We start from the raw sequence: 17,651 nt of genomic DNA, 5'->3' as shown, positions 1-17,651 counted from the left end.
TCTCTAGATGTCGGATCAAGGATTTAGAGATACCTAACTTATCACTTTGCATGTAACACACTAGGAATGGATTGCGATTACTAGGATTACTGCGTTATGAGCTTGTGAGGAACACGTCTACCCTAGTTAATTTTATCATCTTGATAACAACCGAAATTGACTTTTGTTTATTGATTACTTACTGAATTCTTACAATTTGTTTCACAAATTCCCCCCCCCCCCCCCCTTTTATTTCTTGTTTCTGGAAGTACTTTGGCTAATTGAATATAATTGTTGGTTAAAGTAAAGTCTAAACCATTTTCCTCGTGGGATCGACCCCAACCTACAAGTTGGGTTCTTTACTTGTTAACGATTGCTTATACTTCTTTAGGGAGGTGTAATTTGAGCGTATCAATCAACCAGAAGGATTTCAAGTTGTAGGAATGGAGAATAAAGTCTACCAACTTCATGAGGCGTTATATGGATTAAAGCAGGCTCCTCGAGCATGGTACAATAAGATTGATGATCATCTCATTCATTGTGGCTTCAAGAGAAGTGAAAATGAAGCCAGTTTATATGTGAAGAAGGCTAAAGGAGGAGATCTGTTTGTGGTGTCAATCTATGTTGATGATGTCCTGGTAACAGGAAGCAATAAAGCAATGGTGAATCAGTTCATGCAAAAAGTGGGGACCAAGTTTGAAATGTCAAATTTGGGTGAAATGAGTTACTTTCTGGAAATGGAGATTCATCAAGCTACTCCTGGAATCTTTATTTCTCAGAGATAATATGCATGGGATATTCTTAAAAGGTTCAAGATGGAGAGGTGCAAGTCTGTACCGACTTCAATGTTTCACAATGAAAAGATTTTGAAGTTTGAAGGATGTGATAGGGCTGATCCAATAGTTTATAGAAGGCTGATTGGTAGTTTGTTGTATTTGACAGCAACGAGATTACTGTCGAGGTTTATGCAAGCTCCAAGTCAAGTTCATCTTGGTGTTGCTAAACAAACATTGAGATATATCAAAGGAACTGTTGATTATGGTATTTGGTTTAAAAGGGAAGAGCAAGGGCAACTGATGGGTTATTCAGATAGTGATTGGGCGGGAAGCGCTGATGATATGAAAAGCACTTCTGCATATGCTTTTACACTTGGTCCAGGAATGTTCTCATGGAATTCAAAGAAGCAAGAGGTGGTAGCTCAATCTTCTGCAAAAGCATAATACATCGTCGATGTTGGTGCAACTAATCAGGCTATATGGTTAAGAAAGAATCTATGTTATCTGGAGAAAAATGACATTGAAGCTACTGTTATTAAGGTTGACAAAAAGTTAGCAATATCTATGGTCAAAAATCCAGTGCAACATGGTCGTAGCAAGCATATAAATGTGAAGTTTCACGCTATCAGGCAAGCGGAGAAGGATGGCAAAGTTCAACTTGTTCATTGCAGCTAAGATCAACAGATTGCAGACATCATGACCAAGGCTCTTCCTAAGAGGAAATTTGATGTTCTAAGGGCTAAGTTGGGAGTATCCAAGAAAAATCTCAAGGAGGAGTGCTATAAAATAAGATATTTCTAGATTGTCTTTTGTTTAATTTTTATTTTCTTAAATAGTATGTTAAGTATCTAAAGGAAAGGTAGTCCTTGTTTTATGGAATATGTTTTGTAAGAAATTCAATAGTGGTTGGATATGTATGGTCCTCTACTAACTTTGGAAAAGCTTATGTAGATATATGTGTCTATGCTTTTTAAAAGCTGAATATCAATGAAAATTTCTGTTGTTGAGCTTTATCTTTTTCTCTAAAAGTTTCAAATCCTAACAATCTCGTCTACTTAAATTGTGGGAATTTGAGAATCTCTTTAGTTATATTGAAAGAATTTGTTGTTGAATGGAAGATGATTTTACATCAATAATTAAAGGAAAAAATGCTATTTAGTACTTACTTTTGTTCAAAATTATGAATTGGTATTGTGAACATATATATGTTAAATTTAACCACTTGAATTTCATATAAAATCTATTTTCAGTTGAACTCTTTCAGTAGATGTTTATTTTGTAGAAGTTTTAATTTATGTTTTAATTCATTATCCATACTCATGTCACGATAGATTTCGCATTGGAACTATTGTGGAAGTGTTCTTATAGATTTTATAAGTGAAGTGACATTCTTTGCCACAAGAAGTATGGCGCCATATGAACTCACAAGGCAAAATACCTATTGTATTGACCATAGTTAGTTTCATAACCCTAGCCGAATCCAAATATTGTCCTAATACATAGACAACTCATTAATTGGTTGTCTGTTATCTCCTTATTTTATTATATTGTACCAAACCTATGTATTTTCTAAGTCCTTTCCTTTAATCTAGTACATGGAAATAAGCTAACTCATTATTGTTTGTATTCTTGCAGCCACTTTTACTTTGATGTTTGCTTTTTTAAAGTGTATATACGTAGTTACACTTGATGAATTTGTACTTTTTTTCAAGTGAGTGGTTAAAACACTGTCAGACATGAGTTGACATAAGAACCATTAAACCAATTTTCTAGTGATTCTTATAGTTTCTAAATATAATGTTTTATGTGATTACAGTTTTTAAGGACAAATTTTACCATTCAAGATGAAGATTTCAAAAAACATCATACAACCTAACAAGGCTATGGTTGCCAAGCAAATATGTTGTGCCGATGAGCTACAAAACTGGATTGGAATCTACGAGTAAATACTGCATTAGATGTGGCTAGGGGAATCCTTTACCTCCATGAAGACTGTGAACCTCCAATTATCTAGTGTGATATAAAGCCACAAAACATCTTACTTGGCGAGCTGTTGACAGCTAAAAATCTCATATTTTGGGCTGCAAACCTGCTAATGGTTGATCAAACAAGAGCATTCAATAGTGTAAGAGGGACTAGAAGATATTTAGCATCAGAATGGCAATCAAATTTCCCCATCTCCATGAAGGTTGATGTCTTCAGCTATGGTATTATATTGCTAGAAATCCTTGCTGCAGAAGAAAAATTGAACTCTGTGTGACTAAAATAGAAGAAATTCTAAATAACTTATTAGTTATATGTCATGGCCATGTAACTAATAAGATGTTAATTTATTTTTTTAATCAAGTCTTTTATCTTTAACTATTATCTATGTTGTATATATTGTAGTATTTTAATATATTGGATAGAAATCTTTTGGTTGAACTGAATATGATCAAACAATTATTTTATTAGATCTATGTACACTTTAGGGACCAAAAATTTTCTTGTTCTTAAAGATATTTAAGGAGAATTTTTGTCGTTGATGTTTACCATAATCAATGACACAACATCCAATTCAAGTGTCTACGATCATCTAGTAGTATAATAACCTAACCAAGAGTTGGGGTCGTCCCAAGGGAGTCGTTTTGAGAATTAATAAAAAAATAAAATTTAGCTCTAACTAGTCGTAGCTAAAGATATTAATGAATTAAAACATAATAAATTAAAAAGGGTGACACGAAAGTGTCAAATATCAAATGGTGGTTTTCTCACAAGTAAGTAAAAATAGCAAAATTTAACAAGAAAATCAAGTATGGGGAAGGATCGTGGGGTGTAACCGCAATACAAGTTGAGATAAATTGTTGGGTACATGCTTTCGATAGGAAATTTGCAAGATAATAGTGACTAGGCTAAGCTTTAGATGGAAATAAGTTCCCTCTTGGGAAACTTACCCCGTTACAAATGGGTTCCTCTCGGACACCCATTTGCCGCATGAAGACCAGCCTACGCCTTACCCCACTCACTCTCTCAAGCTGAGTGTTAGGATATGGGACTAGGGCTCACCCTTTCCGGCTGAACCTCATGTCAACCCACTCCTTAGGTCATCAGTCTAGTGGTCTTGGTTTCGCGACCTCTTTCTCTCGCAAGCCGAAAACACATGGGTGGTTTTTATTTGCAACTACAAACACATTAAATTAAGCCACAACCACTAGGTGAAATCACCATTAAAATACATCTAGCCTATCAGCAAACAAGACCCAACAATAATATGAACACATATTTGCTAAATCACACCACAAGAATAGGGGGTTTTTAGCCACACATCAAGAAATAACAAAATACACCTAAAATGATAGTAAAATCAAATGGGTATAAGGAATTAAACCTTGATTTAAGCAAAGGAAGAAGAATGGAGAAGACCCACTTCCAACTTGAGGACGATGAAATCCTTCATTCTTCAAGTCTCCCAAAAACCCTCTCCAAACTTGACAAAAATTATCCAGAAAAGTACTATTCTATTGTGAAAAAGTTAATAATGGTTCGACCATTCTAAAATTAATTAAGAGTTTAGTATTTATAGCCATTAGAAATTAGTGTTGGCGGATAGTTCAATGAGGTTAGTCGAGTTCGCCGAATGATTCAGCGACTCGCCCTTCTTCTGTCTCATCACCGTTTCGTGCTTGCCTTCAGCATCTTCACATTCTAGACCATTGGGCGGTGTAGTACTGCTTCGCAGAACTATTTGGCGAAATGTCGACTACTCTTTTAATCACCTTTCTGACCCTCTTCCTTCAAGGGTTCGCGTACTGGAACAAAGGGTGGAATATGTCCCTTTGGCAACTCGCCAAGTGTGCTTAGCGGAGCTTAGTCATTAGCTTCTTCGTTCTTTTTATCCTTTTTGTTCCTTTTTGTTCCTAAGCGTCCATGCTTCCATTAAAACTTCAATTATCTGAAACATAAGAGTTTTCATCAGATAATGAGACAAAATAAGCATTCGAGGACACTATTTCTATCAAAATAAGCCCTAAAATAGTCCAATTTGGGGACTCATCAACACACTCAAATTAAACTATAGTTTGTCCTCAACCAAACTTAAGTTCAGCCATTTAAAAAGGGTGTCTCAAAAAGTGCTACACAAGACTCAATCATGAATGCGCACAACAAGACTAAATTTACTTATGCAAGGATCAATTGTGTGCTCAAAGATTAAAGTTGTAACACACCATTACCAAAGATTTTCATGCTCGCAATACTTGCTACTTGTGCAAGTTCAAGCTCAACAAAAAGTATCTAAATGCCCTCACATAAATAATGATTCCATATCCACATACAGAGGTTAATCACTTGAAGATCCGGAATCAGATGCAACGCTCACACTAAAAAAGAGGAACACAATGCATGTTTTCACCCATTGGTTTGCCCTTATTTTCTAATCGACTTTCGATTCGGCTTACTAAAGATCACAAAGGTCTTTCTAAGGATTGAAATGGGGATGAGTGCAAAGGTATGGTCATTTAGGCTCAGTGACTATTCCTCGTGAGATATGGTATTCTCACGGTATTCCCTTCTTTTCCTTTATCAATTCTTTTTCTAGAGTTTCTAAGTCACCTTTTTATTCACCTCCGTGCATTGCTTCAAAACCTGATTTCCCTTTTTTTCTTTTTTTTTTAATTGAAGGGGTTCCATTTTTATGCAATACCATTGGTTATGGGGGGACTTTTCTTATACTTCTTGACTTCTCCTTTTCCTTTTCCCCACAGTTCCAACTTAGGCTTTTCACTTAAGTTGGCTATTCGCTAAACAACAAATCAAGAGGATTATAGGTAGTCGGTCAAGTAAGGTCTAGGGTTCATCGAGGTTCTTCCAAAGAAAGGTAAGGCTCAAAGGGTGTTCAAAAGAGTTCCACACACTCACGGGTAGGCCACAAAAGAGGTATATGTCAAATTTGGCTCACACTCTTTAAAGTTGTGTAATATCATCTGAAAAGGACACCTTCCTAAATCAATCAGACTAACGGGGCAAATTGTAGGTTTAATCATGCATGGTTTAAAGAAAGCTAATCACACAAGGCATCGACACTTAAGTCAAACAAGACTACATAATTTCGTTGGTGCCTGTGTGGATCATTTCTGCTTGCGACTTTTGGTCTAGCCATTTCTGCAAAAGACTTCGAGGATAAGTTAGATAGTAATTCAAAACAGGAGCAAAAGGGTGTTTTTGAGTGTGGAATTGCTTAGCCAAGCTAGTTTGCGAAGTGCTTATCCTGTTAGGCTAATCGTTGAAATTAATGTACAAATGATATAAGTGCACAAACAAAGGGTGAAAAAGGGATCTTTCGGCGAGTCACCGAGTGCATTATGCAATTTTAACTGACCGCTAGAAGTCATAGATCAATCAGTGCATAAAGTATTCAGTTAAAAGTGAAATGGGGACGTTAGGCGAACAACCGAGCAATTCGGCAGATTTTGTTCATCTCGCCAATCAGCTCAACATGTTCATTTTCAACCCATTCTTTCAAATTTCACCCCACAACCCCAGATAATTCAATTTATGCTTATATAACTCAATTTCAATGAAGACCCATAGAAACTTTTATTCCCAAAAATCATGCAGAAAATACCAAGTCATAATCCATAGTATATGCAATACCAGTAACTCAGAGACTCAATAGATATTTTATATTATCAGTCATTATGCAAATGAGTAAAAATTTTGATCAAATAACTCAAGGGTTCGATTACCAACCTTGATGTCGAATTAGATAGTACTAACTTGCTAGGCAGCAATGTGATCCTAATCCGCACACAATTTGACACTTAAAATACTCTAAAAGTGTAAGAAATATAAATACTAGAGTACGAGTGTGAGTTTGTGAAAAGGGACGAAGTGAATGAAATGGAATTTTTAACCATGTGGCTAGTGACCGTCCAGTTTCTGCTCATTCAGCGATGTTAGTTGATCACGCTCAATCACTCGGCAAAGCGCCGAATATTCAATTTTCTCATCGAATATAATAGAGTTTTCAGTTCAGGTGGGCTGTGCATTGATGGTTTTTTCGAGATCGCCAATTGGGTAGGCGATGCGCCAACGAAATTCACACTCCGCTGAGTTTTACTGACTCAGCCTTTGAATGGTCCTTTCTGCTTGACCATCCGTTTGAGGGTGAAATGCAGTTCTAAGTTTCACTTTAGTACCAAGCCCATTTTGGAATGCCTTCCAAAAGTGCGAAGTAAATTGAGTACCTATATCCGAAATGATAGACAAAGGAACTCCATGTTGTTATTGTTATATTGTTGAAAGGATTTCTCATATACACATGAAAGCATGTTGTGACAGGATTTCTCACATCATAAGGGTTATTAGGGTTGAATGGTCTTCTCACCTAAAATAACCAATGTTAAAGGGTTATTCTAATATTGAGGCGATCAAGAGGCAATTACCCATGCTCTCTAAGTGAAGACAAGAGGCGATTACCCATGTCACATGATGTAAGGACAAAAGGCGATTACCCATATTCCTTTATAAGATTAATATGATTAAGAATTATTCTGTGGAACTTAAACTTAGTACCTGATGCTTATCGTGACCAACGACACTAACTTACGGTATGAGTGCCTACGATCGTCGATAGTATAGTAACCTAACTAAAGGTTGGGGTGGTGTCCCAACGGAGTGGTTTTCAGAATCAATAGAAAACTAAAAAAATTAGTTCAAATTAGTCGTAGCTAAAGACATTAACGAAGAAAAACATATTAAATTTAAGGGGGTGACACAAAAGTGTCAAATATCAATTTGAGGTTTTGTCACAACTAGTAAAAACAGCAAAATAAACAAGAAAATCAAGTATGGGGAGAAGTTCTTGGGATCTGACCTCAATACAAGTTGAGATAAATTGTTGGGTACATGCTTGTGATAGGAAATTTGCAAAATAATAGTGACTAGGCTAAGCTTTACATGGAAATAAGTTCCATCTCAGGCAACTTACCCCATTTCAAATGCGTTCCTCTCGGACACCCATTTTCCACATGAAGACAAGCCTACACCTTACCCCACTAACTCTCTCGAGCTGAGTGTTCGGATATGGGACTAGGGCTCACCCTCTCGAGCAGAACCTCATGTCGACCCACTCCTTAGGCCATAAGTGTAGTGGTTTTGGTTTCGCGACCTCCCTCTCGGGCAAGCCAAAAACACACGAATTTCTTTGTATTTGCAATTACAAACCCTTTAGATTAAACCACAACCACTAGGTGAAATCACCATTAAAATACATCTAACCTATCAGCATGCAAGACCCAACAAGAATATCAACCCATATTTGCTAAATCACACCCCAAGAATGGGGGTTTTAGCCATACATCAAGAAATAAGAAATTATACCTAACATGATAATGAAATCAACTGGGTATAAAAAATTAAACCTTGATTTAAACAAAGGAAAATGAATAGAGAAGACCCACTTCCAACTTCAGGAAGAAGAACTCCTTTCTTCAAGTCTCCACAAAACCCTCTCCAAAGTTGAGTGAAAAATATCAACTAAAGTATGTTCTAAAATGAAAATAATAATATTGATTGTACCACACAATATTTCTCCAAAAATCTCTTAAAACTACAACTCTAACTAGTATTTATAGTTTTAACATATTGTGCTGCATAGGATTGTTCGGCAACATTGGTCGAGATCACCGATGAACTCGGTGATCCGCCCTTTGGTCAGCTTATCGCCTTTAGTGTCTTGCCTTTAGCATCTTCGCATTCTGGATCATTGGGCGGTACTGTACTGCTTCGCGGAACTAATCGGCGACCCGCCGACTGCTCCTTTTCTTGCCTTTTGATCCACTTCCTTCAAGGCTTCGCGTACTAGAACAAAGGGCGGTTCATGTCATTTCGGTGGCTCGCCAAGTTGAACTCGGTGATCTGCATGATTCCATTTCTTATACTTTTCAGCCCTATTTGCTTTCTTTTGCGCCTAAGTGTCCATGCTTCCACTCAAACATCAAATACCTGAAACTTCAGCATTTTAATCAGGTATTAAAATAAAACAAGCATTCTAGGATACTATTTATATTAAAATAAAGCCTTAAATGAGTCCAATTTGTGGAATCATCAACACCCAAACTTAAACTTTTGGTTGTCTTCAAGCAAACTCAAGTTCAGCAGTTCAAATAGGGTACCTCAAATAGTGCTACACAAGACTAAATCATGAATGCACACAACAAGACTCAATTTACTTATGCAAGGATCAATTGTGTACTCAAAGATTCAAATTGTGACACACTATTACCAAAGATTCTAATGCTCGCAACACTTGCTACTTGTGCAAGTTCAAGCTCAACAAAAGTATCTATATGCCCTTACGCAAAGAATGATTCCATATTCACACACATATATTAGTCAATTTAAAATCAGGAATCATATACGACGCTCACACTCAAAAAGAGAAACACAATGCATGTTTTTCACCCATAGGTTTGCCCTTATTTTCCAATTGACTTTCGATCCAGCTTACTCAAGGTCAAAAAGGTCTTTCTACAACTTGTAACGAGGCTGAGTGCAAAGGTATGATCATGTAGCCTCAGTGACTTTTTCCTTGTGAGATGTGGTATTCTCATAGCATTCCCTTATTTTCCTTTATCACTTCTTTTTCTAGTGCTTCTAAGTCATCCTTTTATTCACTCCCCGTGAATTTCTTGGAACCCAAATATCCTTTGTACTTTATTCCACAAGTTTCTTTTTCAATCTTTTCTTTTCCCCTTTTTTTTGTTTTTTTATATGAAGGGTTCCATTGTTCTGTAACATGGGTGAAAAGGGACTTCTTATAGCACTTCTTGACTTCTCCTTTTCCTTTTCACCACACTCCCAACTTAGGCTTTTTGTCCTAAGTTGGCTATTTACTAAACCACAAATCAAAAGGGTTATAGTTAGTGGATCAAGTATGGTCTAGGGTTTATCAAGGTTCTTTCAAAGAAAGGTAAGGCTCAAAGGGTATTCAAGAGAGTTTCACACGATCACGGGTACGCCACAAAAAGAGGTATATGTCAAATTGGCTCACACTCTTCAAAAGTTGCCTAAGATCATATCAAGAGTACACCTTTCTAAATCAATCAAACTAACGGGGCAAATTCTAAGTTTATTCATGCATGGTTCAAAGTAAGCTAAACACACAAGGCATCGATACTTCAGTCAAACAAGACTACACACATTTTCTAGTGTGCAATGGTCATCACAAGAGAATCAATTTGATAAATGGCTAATCACAACAAGATGAAAAGAGTGCACATATTGTCTATGTAACTTCATTTGGCCTTGTCGTAGCCATCCATTCATGTTTGTTCAATTAAGATCATTATTTAAGTCATCGGTATTGATCGAAACCGAGACTCAATTTTTTGCAAAAGAACAGCCACTTTCAACACAAGAGGTGGCGAAATTTTTTCGAAAGGGTCAAAATTATTTTGAAAGTAAAACAACAAGAGCCATAAGCTCAAGCATCCACAAAAAGAAGTATTAAAACACAATTTAAACCAAACCAAACGACCCAATTTCATGCACAAAACAACAAAGTATTCACACAAACAAAAAGGTGAACCTCACCTGACCCAATTAAAGAGCGATGGTCCTCAAATGCAGGTAAACAAAAATATACCAACAAGTAAGATAGGAAAAGACAACGCGAGTGAGGTAAGGAAGGGTCATGTGTATGCAGTCTCTCTGTCTGCTGGGACATCAATGCCCGGTGCATCTTCCTGAAGTAAAACAATGGTCTCTGGAGCATTGTCATTTTGGTTTCCATTGTTTGCCTTTTCCTTAGCCTCGACAGCAAGATTCGCTGCAATCATCTAATCTATTTCTTGAGCTACTCTGAATGCATGTATTTCAATCAGTACTTAAAATGCTCAATAGAAGAAAAGAACGAGATGGGACTGTTACACGAACTGCTAAGCAATTTGGTGACGTTTGCTCATCTCGCTGTTCGGCTCATTTTGTCCATTATCAACCCCGCATTTCAATTTTTACCCAGCAACCCCAGTTAATATAACCACACATATATAATTCAATTTCAGCGAAGACACATAGAAACTTCTATTCCCACCATGTAACAAATTAACTCAAAGCATAGCTAAGTGAAAATTCCTCGAATAATGCAATAGATACCAATTCACAATCAAAAATATATGTAATCTCAGTAACTCAGCGGCTCAACAGAGGTTTAACACTTTTATCATTACGCAAATGAATACAATTTAACTATTTTTACACGCGACGTTCTGACTGCTAACCTTTGATGTTGAATAGCTACTAATGAAGTGCTAGGCAGCAATGCAATCCAAATTCGCGCACAAATCAAGGAGCCACAATATTCCAATAGTGCAATAAATATAAAAATAGAGTGCAGGTGTGAATTTAGTAGGTCGAAGAAATGAGAGAAAATGAGTTACATAGGACTTTTAAACATGTGGCTTGCAAAAACCGTCCAGTTGTTGCCTGTTCGGCGATATTAATCGAGTTCGCCTAATTATTCGGCGACACGCCAAATGTCACAGGTTTTGCAGCTCTTGTGAAGATTCTAATGGCGATCTACAACGCAATAACCGACATGGTGGGCGATGCGCCACAATTCTTTTAGAGACTGCCGAGTTGCATAAGGTTTAGGCTGACAATGCCTTGTGTTAGCCAGCGGATAGAACCGTGTTCGCCAATCTTTTCAGCGATCCACCAACTACACTTGTTGCTTGCCTCCATATCCTCTTTCAATCAACTCCCTCGTTTCAACCTATACAAACAACACTCCTTTATTTTCCTAAGGTAAAACAAAGCAAGAAAGGGTTTTGGGTTGCTTCCCAAACAACGTCTTAGTTAACATCGTGGCACGACGCAAGTAAGCAGTTATTATTCATCCTCGGAATCGTCCATGTTGTAATTAGGCGCATCCTTGGCGAATGGTGGGTAGTGGCCTGATATCAAATAGCCGATTGGAGCATCCTGTAGCTGGATGGTCATGGAGTGAGAGGTTGATGCTTCATTTAGCATTGCGATATTTTCCTTCATCTCATTCAACATCTCATCATGTGCCTCCATTTTCTTTTGAATGAGTGAAAGGGCTTCATCACCTCGCACACCTCCTTAATTCTTTTTCATGACTATACTCACAGAGGGAGAAGCGCTTTTCTTTACCCATGGCTTGTACTTCCAATTTGGTGACTCAGTTAGATAGATCATCCAACTAGGTAATTAGCGCATCCCACTCCTAGTTCTTTTTGGCTTCTTTGCTGGTTTTTACCATGCCATCAAGGAGTTTTGCTACGACCTCATAGGGCTGGGATAGTGTGCCTCCCTCGAAAATTTGATCGGCTACACTTTTATTCTTGGGTCTGAGACCCCTATAGAAGCACTCTAGTAGAGCTTTATCCGTCATCCCATGAGATGGGCATGGTTGCAGCACAACCTGAAACTTCAACCACATTTCCAGGATTGTTTCATCCTCTACCTGTTTAAATTTTAAGAGGTTGTCCATGAGGTTCAATAGTTTCAGTAGGGATGATCCGTGTGGTAACCATAATGATCATCCATCTTTAGTTCCCTACTGTAATGTTCAAACAAGCAAAACAAAACTACAACTAAGATTAGTAAAGCTACAACTAAGAAAAACAAAATTTCTGATTAAGTACAAAATCTCAAATAACACCATTATCTGGCAGTTGCACCATTTTGATGCTTATCGTGACCAACGACACAAACCTATGGTATGAGTGTCTATGATCGTCAGTAGTATAGTAACCCAACTAAAGGTTGGGGTCGTGTCCCAAGAGAGTGGTTTTGAGAATCAATAGAAAAATAAAATTTAGTTAAAATTAGTCGTAGCTAAAGACATTAACGAAGAAAAACATACTAAATGAAAGGGGGTGACACGAAAGTGTCAAATATCAATTTGGGGTTTTGTCACAAGTAGTAAAAACAACAAAATAAACAAGAAAATCAAGTATGGGGAAAAGTTCTTGGGATGTTACCGCAATACAAGTTGAGATAAATTGTTGGATACATGCTCTCGATAGGAAATTTGTAAAATAATAGTGTCTAGGCTAAGCTTAACATGGAAATAAGTTCCCTCTCGGGCAACTTACCCCGTTTCAAATGTGTTCCTCTCTGACACTCATTTGCCTCATGAAGACCCGCCTACACCTTACCCCACTCACTCTCTCTCGATGAATGTTAGAATTAGGTCATCAGTCTAGTTGTTTTGGTTTCGTGACATCCATTTCAGGCAAGCCGAAAACACATGGGTGGCTTTATATTTGCAACTACATACCCTTTAGATTAAACCACAACCACTAAGTGAAATCACCATTAAAATACATCTAACCTATCGGCAAGCAAGACCCAACAAGAATATAAACCCATATTTGCTAAATCACACCCCAAGAATAGGGGTTTTTAGCCACACATCAAGAAATAAGAAAGTATACCTAACATGGTAATGAAATCAACTGGGTATAAGAAAGTAAACCTTGAATTAAGCAAAGGAAAATGAATAGAGAATACCCACTTCCAACTTGGGGAAGAAGAACCCCTTTCCTCAAGTCTCCACAAAACCCTCTCCAAATTTCAGAGAAAAATATCAGCTAAACTATGTTCTAAAATAAAAAATAATAATATTGATTGTTCCACACAATATTTCTCCAAAAATCTCTTAAAACTACAACTCTAACTAGTATTTATAGTTTTCACAGATTGTGCTACGGAGGATTGTTCGGTGACATTAGTCGAGATCGCCGATGAACTCGGCGATCCTCCCATTGGTCAACTTATCGCCTTCAGTGTCTTGCCTTTAGCATATTCGCATTTTGGATCATTGGGCGGTACAGTACTGCTTCGCGGAACTAATCGGCGACCCACTGACTGCTCCTTTCCTCGCCTTTAGATCCACTTTGTTCAAGGCTTCGCATACTGGAACAAAGGGCGGTTCATGTCATTTCGGCAGCTCGCCAAGTTAAACTCGACAATACGCAGGATTCCATTTCTTCTTCTTTTCAGCCCTATTTGCTCCATTTTGCACCTAAGTGTCCATGCTTCCACTAAAACTTCAAATACCTAAAACTTCAGCATTTTAATCAGGTATTAAGAAAACACAAGCATTCACGGACACTATTTCTATTAAATTAAAGTCTTAAATGAGTCCAATTTGTGGACTCATCAGTACCCAGTGGACAAGTGTAGATTACCTATGTCCCATTAACTATGTGCCAGCATTTGATTGTCTGGATAGACATTAGCTAGTTGATCCACATAAGCTAGAACTTCATGTTCCTTACCTAGGCAAGTAGGACAACCCCTTTACGGTGTGGGAGACACCAGGATCCTTTTTTATAACTCACATGGTCTAATATGTCGGCTAAGGCTACTTCCCACAAGCAAGCTATGATGAACTATGGTTACTTAATGAAGTATCTTATGCATGTTTAAGATGGTGTTCACTAGAATGATCATGTTTTACAACTTATGTTTTCTAACATTCACGATTCATGTTTTAGCTTGATCATGTCCTTCTCATGAAAATTTCCTTTTTAGTATGACTTTATTTGTTTTATGCATGGCTATCATACTTGGTACATATTTGTACTAACACATACTCTGGACTACATTTTCCCAAGTATAGGGTCTGACAGTTAGGGTTCCCAGTTTCGTGGCTAGATTCTTTTGAGGATATTATGAGCTTTGGTGAGTCCTAATGCTTCGAGGACAGGACGTTTATTGTTTTCAATCTTACCTTAATTTCTGTTTTGGAACATGATGTACGGGCTACACCGAGATTCATTCTTCCGCTTTAATTTAATTGAACTTTGAGACGTGAAATGTTTCTCTTAAATCACTTTTATTCTATTATCTTGTATGATTAATTCTAAGTGGCATGTGTGGGGACTTTCGGGGTGTTATACGACATGTTACACCCAAGGACTATCTTGGGTCATGAAAAACATGGTAACAAGAGAAGAAGGATTAGAAAGCTTTTATTAAGTCTCATAAGCCACGTTTAGTAGAGTCTTGTTCATATGTTTGAAGTGCACCACATTTATGAATGAGATGCTACAAATGCTTAGGAAACTCCACTACTTTCGTTACTCTAAACTAGTACGATAGAGTGTAACTCTATAAGGTCTGTCTCCTAATTCTTATCCGGTACTCTACAGGATATGGATACTTGAAGAACTTATTCTAGAATGAATGTGAAGGAGAATGTGGAACAACAAGCTCCTCCTCAAGCTCAGGTCAACCCATTGGCCGAGCAACTGACTAATGTGGAGTTTAAGTCTACTTTTCAAGTATTGGCTCTAGTCGTTACAACCTTAGCCTATGGATAGGTTTCGGTCCCTAATAAACGCTCAACTAAACCACATCCAATACTAGGTGTAGGCGGTCATATTCTAGTATATAACCCAATGAAAGGTTGGGGTCAAACCCATTGGGAGTGGTACCGTATCAAATTCAATTAGGAAGTAAAGCTTATGGTTTAGTTTGTTATAAATGTAGGCATTGTCGAAGTCAAATAAATTAAGCTATGGATTTGACAATGAATTTCAGATGGAGGTCTCCAAGATATGAATTAACAACTACGATAAGCACAAAACTTGGGAGCTAATGAAATAGATTCAAATTCTTTAGAATGTTATCGATTATAAGACAATTGCGCTACATGGATAATTGTATATTACTAATAATGTACTAAATCTCAGTGGGTAGGCTAGGCTTTAAATGTAAGATCTTTCTCTCAAAGAGTTACTACGATTCAGGCGAGTTCTCTCGAACCTCGACAAGCTTAACACTATAAACAACCCAAATGCTTAATTTAACTACTCTCTCGAGCTAGATAGGTAGGAATGAGTTCAGATTCACTCTCTTGAGTTGATCCCATAAAAACCCAAACACTACAATCATCAATCGATAGCTTTGGTTTTAAAACCTCTCTTTCGAGCAAGCCCAAAACACTAAATTAGAACTACATTTGCAACTACAACTCATAAATTAACACTCAACTAACAATTAAACCCACTTTAAAATAGTATAAAAGTTACTAAACAACAATACATATAAACTAATTAAGCAAATAATCACATGATCACACCCTAAGAATTGGGGTTTTAGCTACTCATCATAAAAGGGAAAAAATCAATACCAATTATATCTTCCATAATCTGGTATTGCAATCGAAGACCTTATAGTGGCCCAAAAAGTTCAAAAGAAAAAACAAACTAACGAATCTATTTGAAAACTCCTTCAAGAAGGTTCTACAATGGACAAAAATACTCAAGAGAATATTGAAACTCAAAACTATTCATTATCCCTTATTCTGCTTTAAAAAATTCAATTTATAGTTACCCAAATTTTGTCTGCCAGGTCCATTAGGCGAGATAAGTCGAGCATCGCCCACCTAGTCAGCGATGCGCCAATCACTCCCATCCGTTGCCGGTCATCCATGGTCCTTTATCCTCAAGGGTGCTTTGACTTTAGGCGATCCCAGTTGTATCGCTGATCCACTTGGCGGTTCTCCAAGTTCTCTTCTCCCTAAGGCTGGCAGTCTAGAACTTTAGTCAACTGAAGTGCCACTCGCTGAGTTGTCAAGTGGCTTTCGTGATTCTCAACCTCTTTCTATCTTCATCCTTTTTCATACTTTTTGCTTCTTTTCACTTGGTAATGTCCTTACCTTGCTCCTTTTCCCTTTTCTCTTCAAATCAACATTTTTACATAATTTGGAGAATAAATTAGGCATTTGAGGATAATAAACTACCAAAACAAAGCCCTAAATGAGTCGAAATATTAGACTCATCAGTCCGCCTTCTAACAGTCTAGAAATCCAATAAACTAAACTAGAGCCTAACATGTAAACTAGTAGCCTAATTGGGGTTTAACGTAAAGATTAGAGTCATAAAATAACCTCTTTTAATTAGTATAGGTGTTTTAGGACTTAAACGTCAAGGATTGATCCCACAAGGACCAACCAAGGGTTCTTTAGGAGGGCCTTGATGGCAGCAAAACGGCTGTGAAAACAGCATCCACGCACGAAATGGGCATCCACAGTCCGTGGGTGGACCCACCCCCTGTATGTGGGGGTCGTGGGTCTAGGCTGGAATTCCATAAATTTGTCCACTCTTTGAACCGACCTACAGATCTGTAGGACGGCCAGTAGGTCCACCTACGTTCCATAGGTCACCCAATCGTGTGTCACAGCAAAATCTACTTAAGTCTCGGCCTAATGAGGGACAAGATGGTAAATTCCTAGGGTTGTTAGTTAAGTTAAGGGTCATTTTATATTGATTAATTAGACATATTTAAGACCTTTAGAACCCTTAACTACCCTTTTACATTTCATAATTCCCAAACCCAAAATAATAACTCCTCTCCAAAATATTCTCTCTCTAGAAACTCCATTGAAGAACAAGAACAAGTTCAAGTTTAGGGTTCAAGGAGCATCCTTTTCCCTTAAATTTCTTGTGTAAATCTTTATAAGGTATGTTGGTTTTTCATATTTGGGTAGCATTCACCCATAGACTCACTTCAAAACTTGATTTCAAAGCCTCCAATTTCCCCAAAAACCTACGGTTTCAATCTAAGTCATGAGTTCTCTTTCAAGACATTTTCAATGATAGATTTAGGATGAAGTATGATTGAATTGATGTTAATTTTTTATTTATGATGAAATCCTCCAAAGAACCCATGAATCCCTCAAAATACTAGGTTGTGAACTCATGATGTGGGTTGACTCATTATTGAAGCATATCAATTGATTATATCTATATTTATTGAGTTATAGAATCATGATATCCCCCTATCTAATGTAATAATGCTAGATGTTTCGGTTGAGTTTGATTCATAGCCTTGAAGGGAAAATTATGAGGGTTTGTACATGTTGATGATAATTGTGTA

The 17,651-nt window shown here is 37.3% G+C and overlaps 1 protein-coding gene across 1 annotated transcript; it reads left to right on the top strand.

Moving 5' to 3' along the window:
- The first annotated feature begins 794 nt into the window (after positions 1–794).
- On the top strand, positions 795–1,199 carry LOC125838469 (secreted RxLR effector protein 161-like). The gene has a single exon (XM_049517517.1). The coding sequence runs from the start codon at positions 795–797 to the stop codon at positions 1,197–1,199; it is 405 nt and encodes a 134-aa protein (XP_049373474.1).
- The last annotated feature ends 16,452 nt before the right edge of the window (positions 1,200–17,651 follow it).

Source organism: Solanum verrucosum, unplaced genomic scaffold, assembly GCF_900185275.1.
Source record: "Solanum verrucosum unplaced genomic scaffold, falcon-dt-bn FXZP01000286.1, whole genome shotgun sequence".
Classification (NCBI taxonomy): domain Eukaryota; kingdom Viridiplantae; phylum Streptophyta; class Magnoliopsida; order Solanales; family Solanaceae; genus Solanum; species Solanum verrucosum.
The sequence above is the reverse complement of the archived record's forward strand: the minus strand, read 5'-3'. Positions and strand labels throughout refer to the sequence as shown.

What these genes read in the sequence shown, in the direction of transcription:
- LOC125838469 (XM_049517517.1), top strand. Translation starts at nt 795, where the DNA reads ATGGAGAGGTGCAAGTCTGTACCGACTTCAATGTTTCACAATGAAAAG.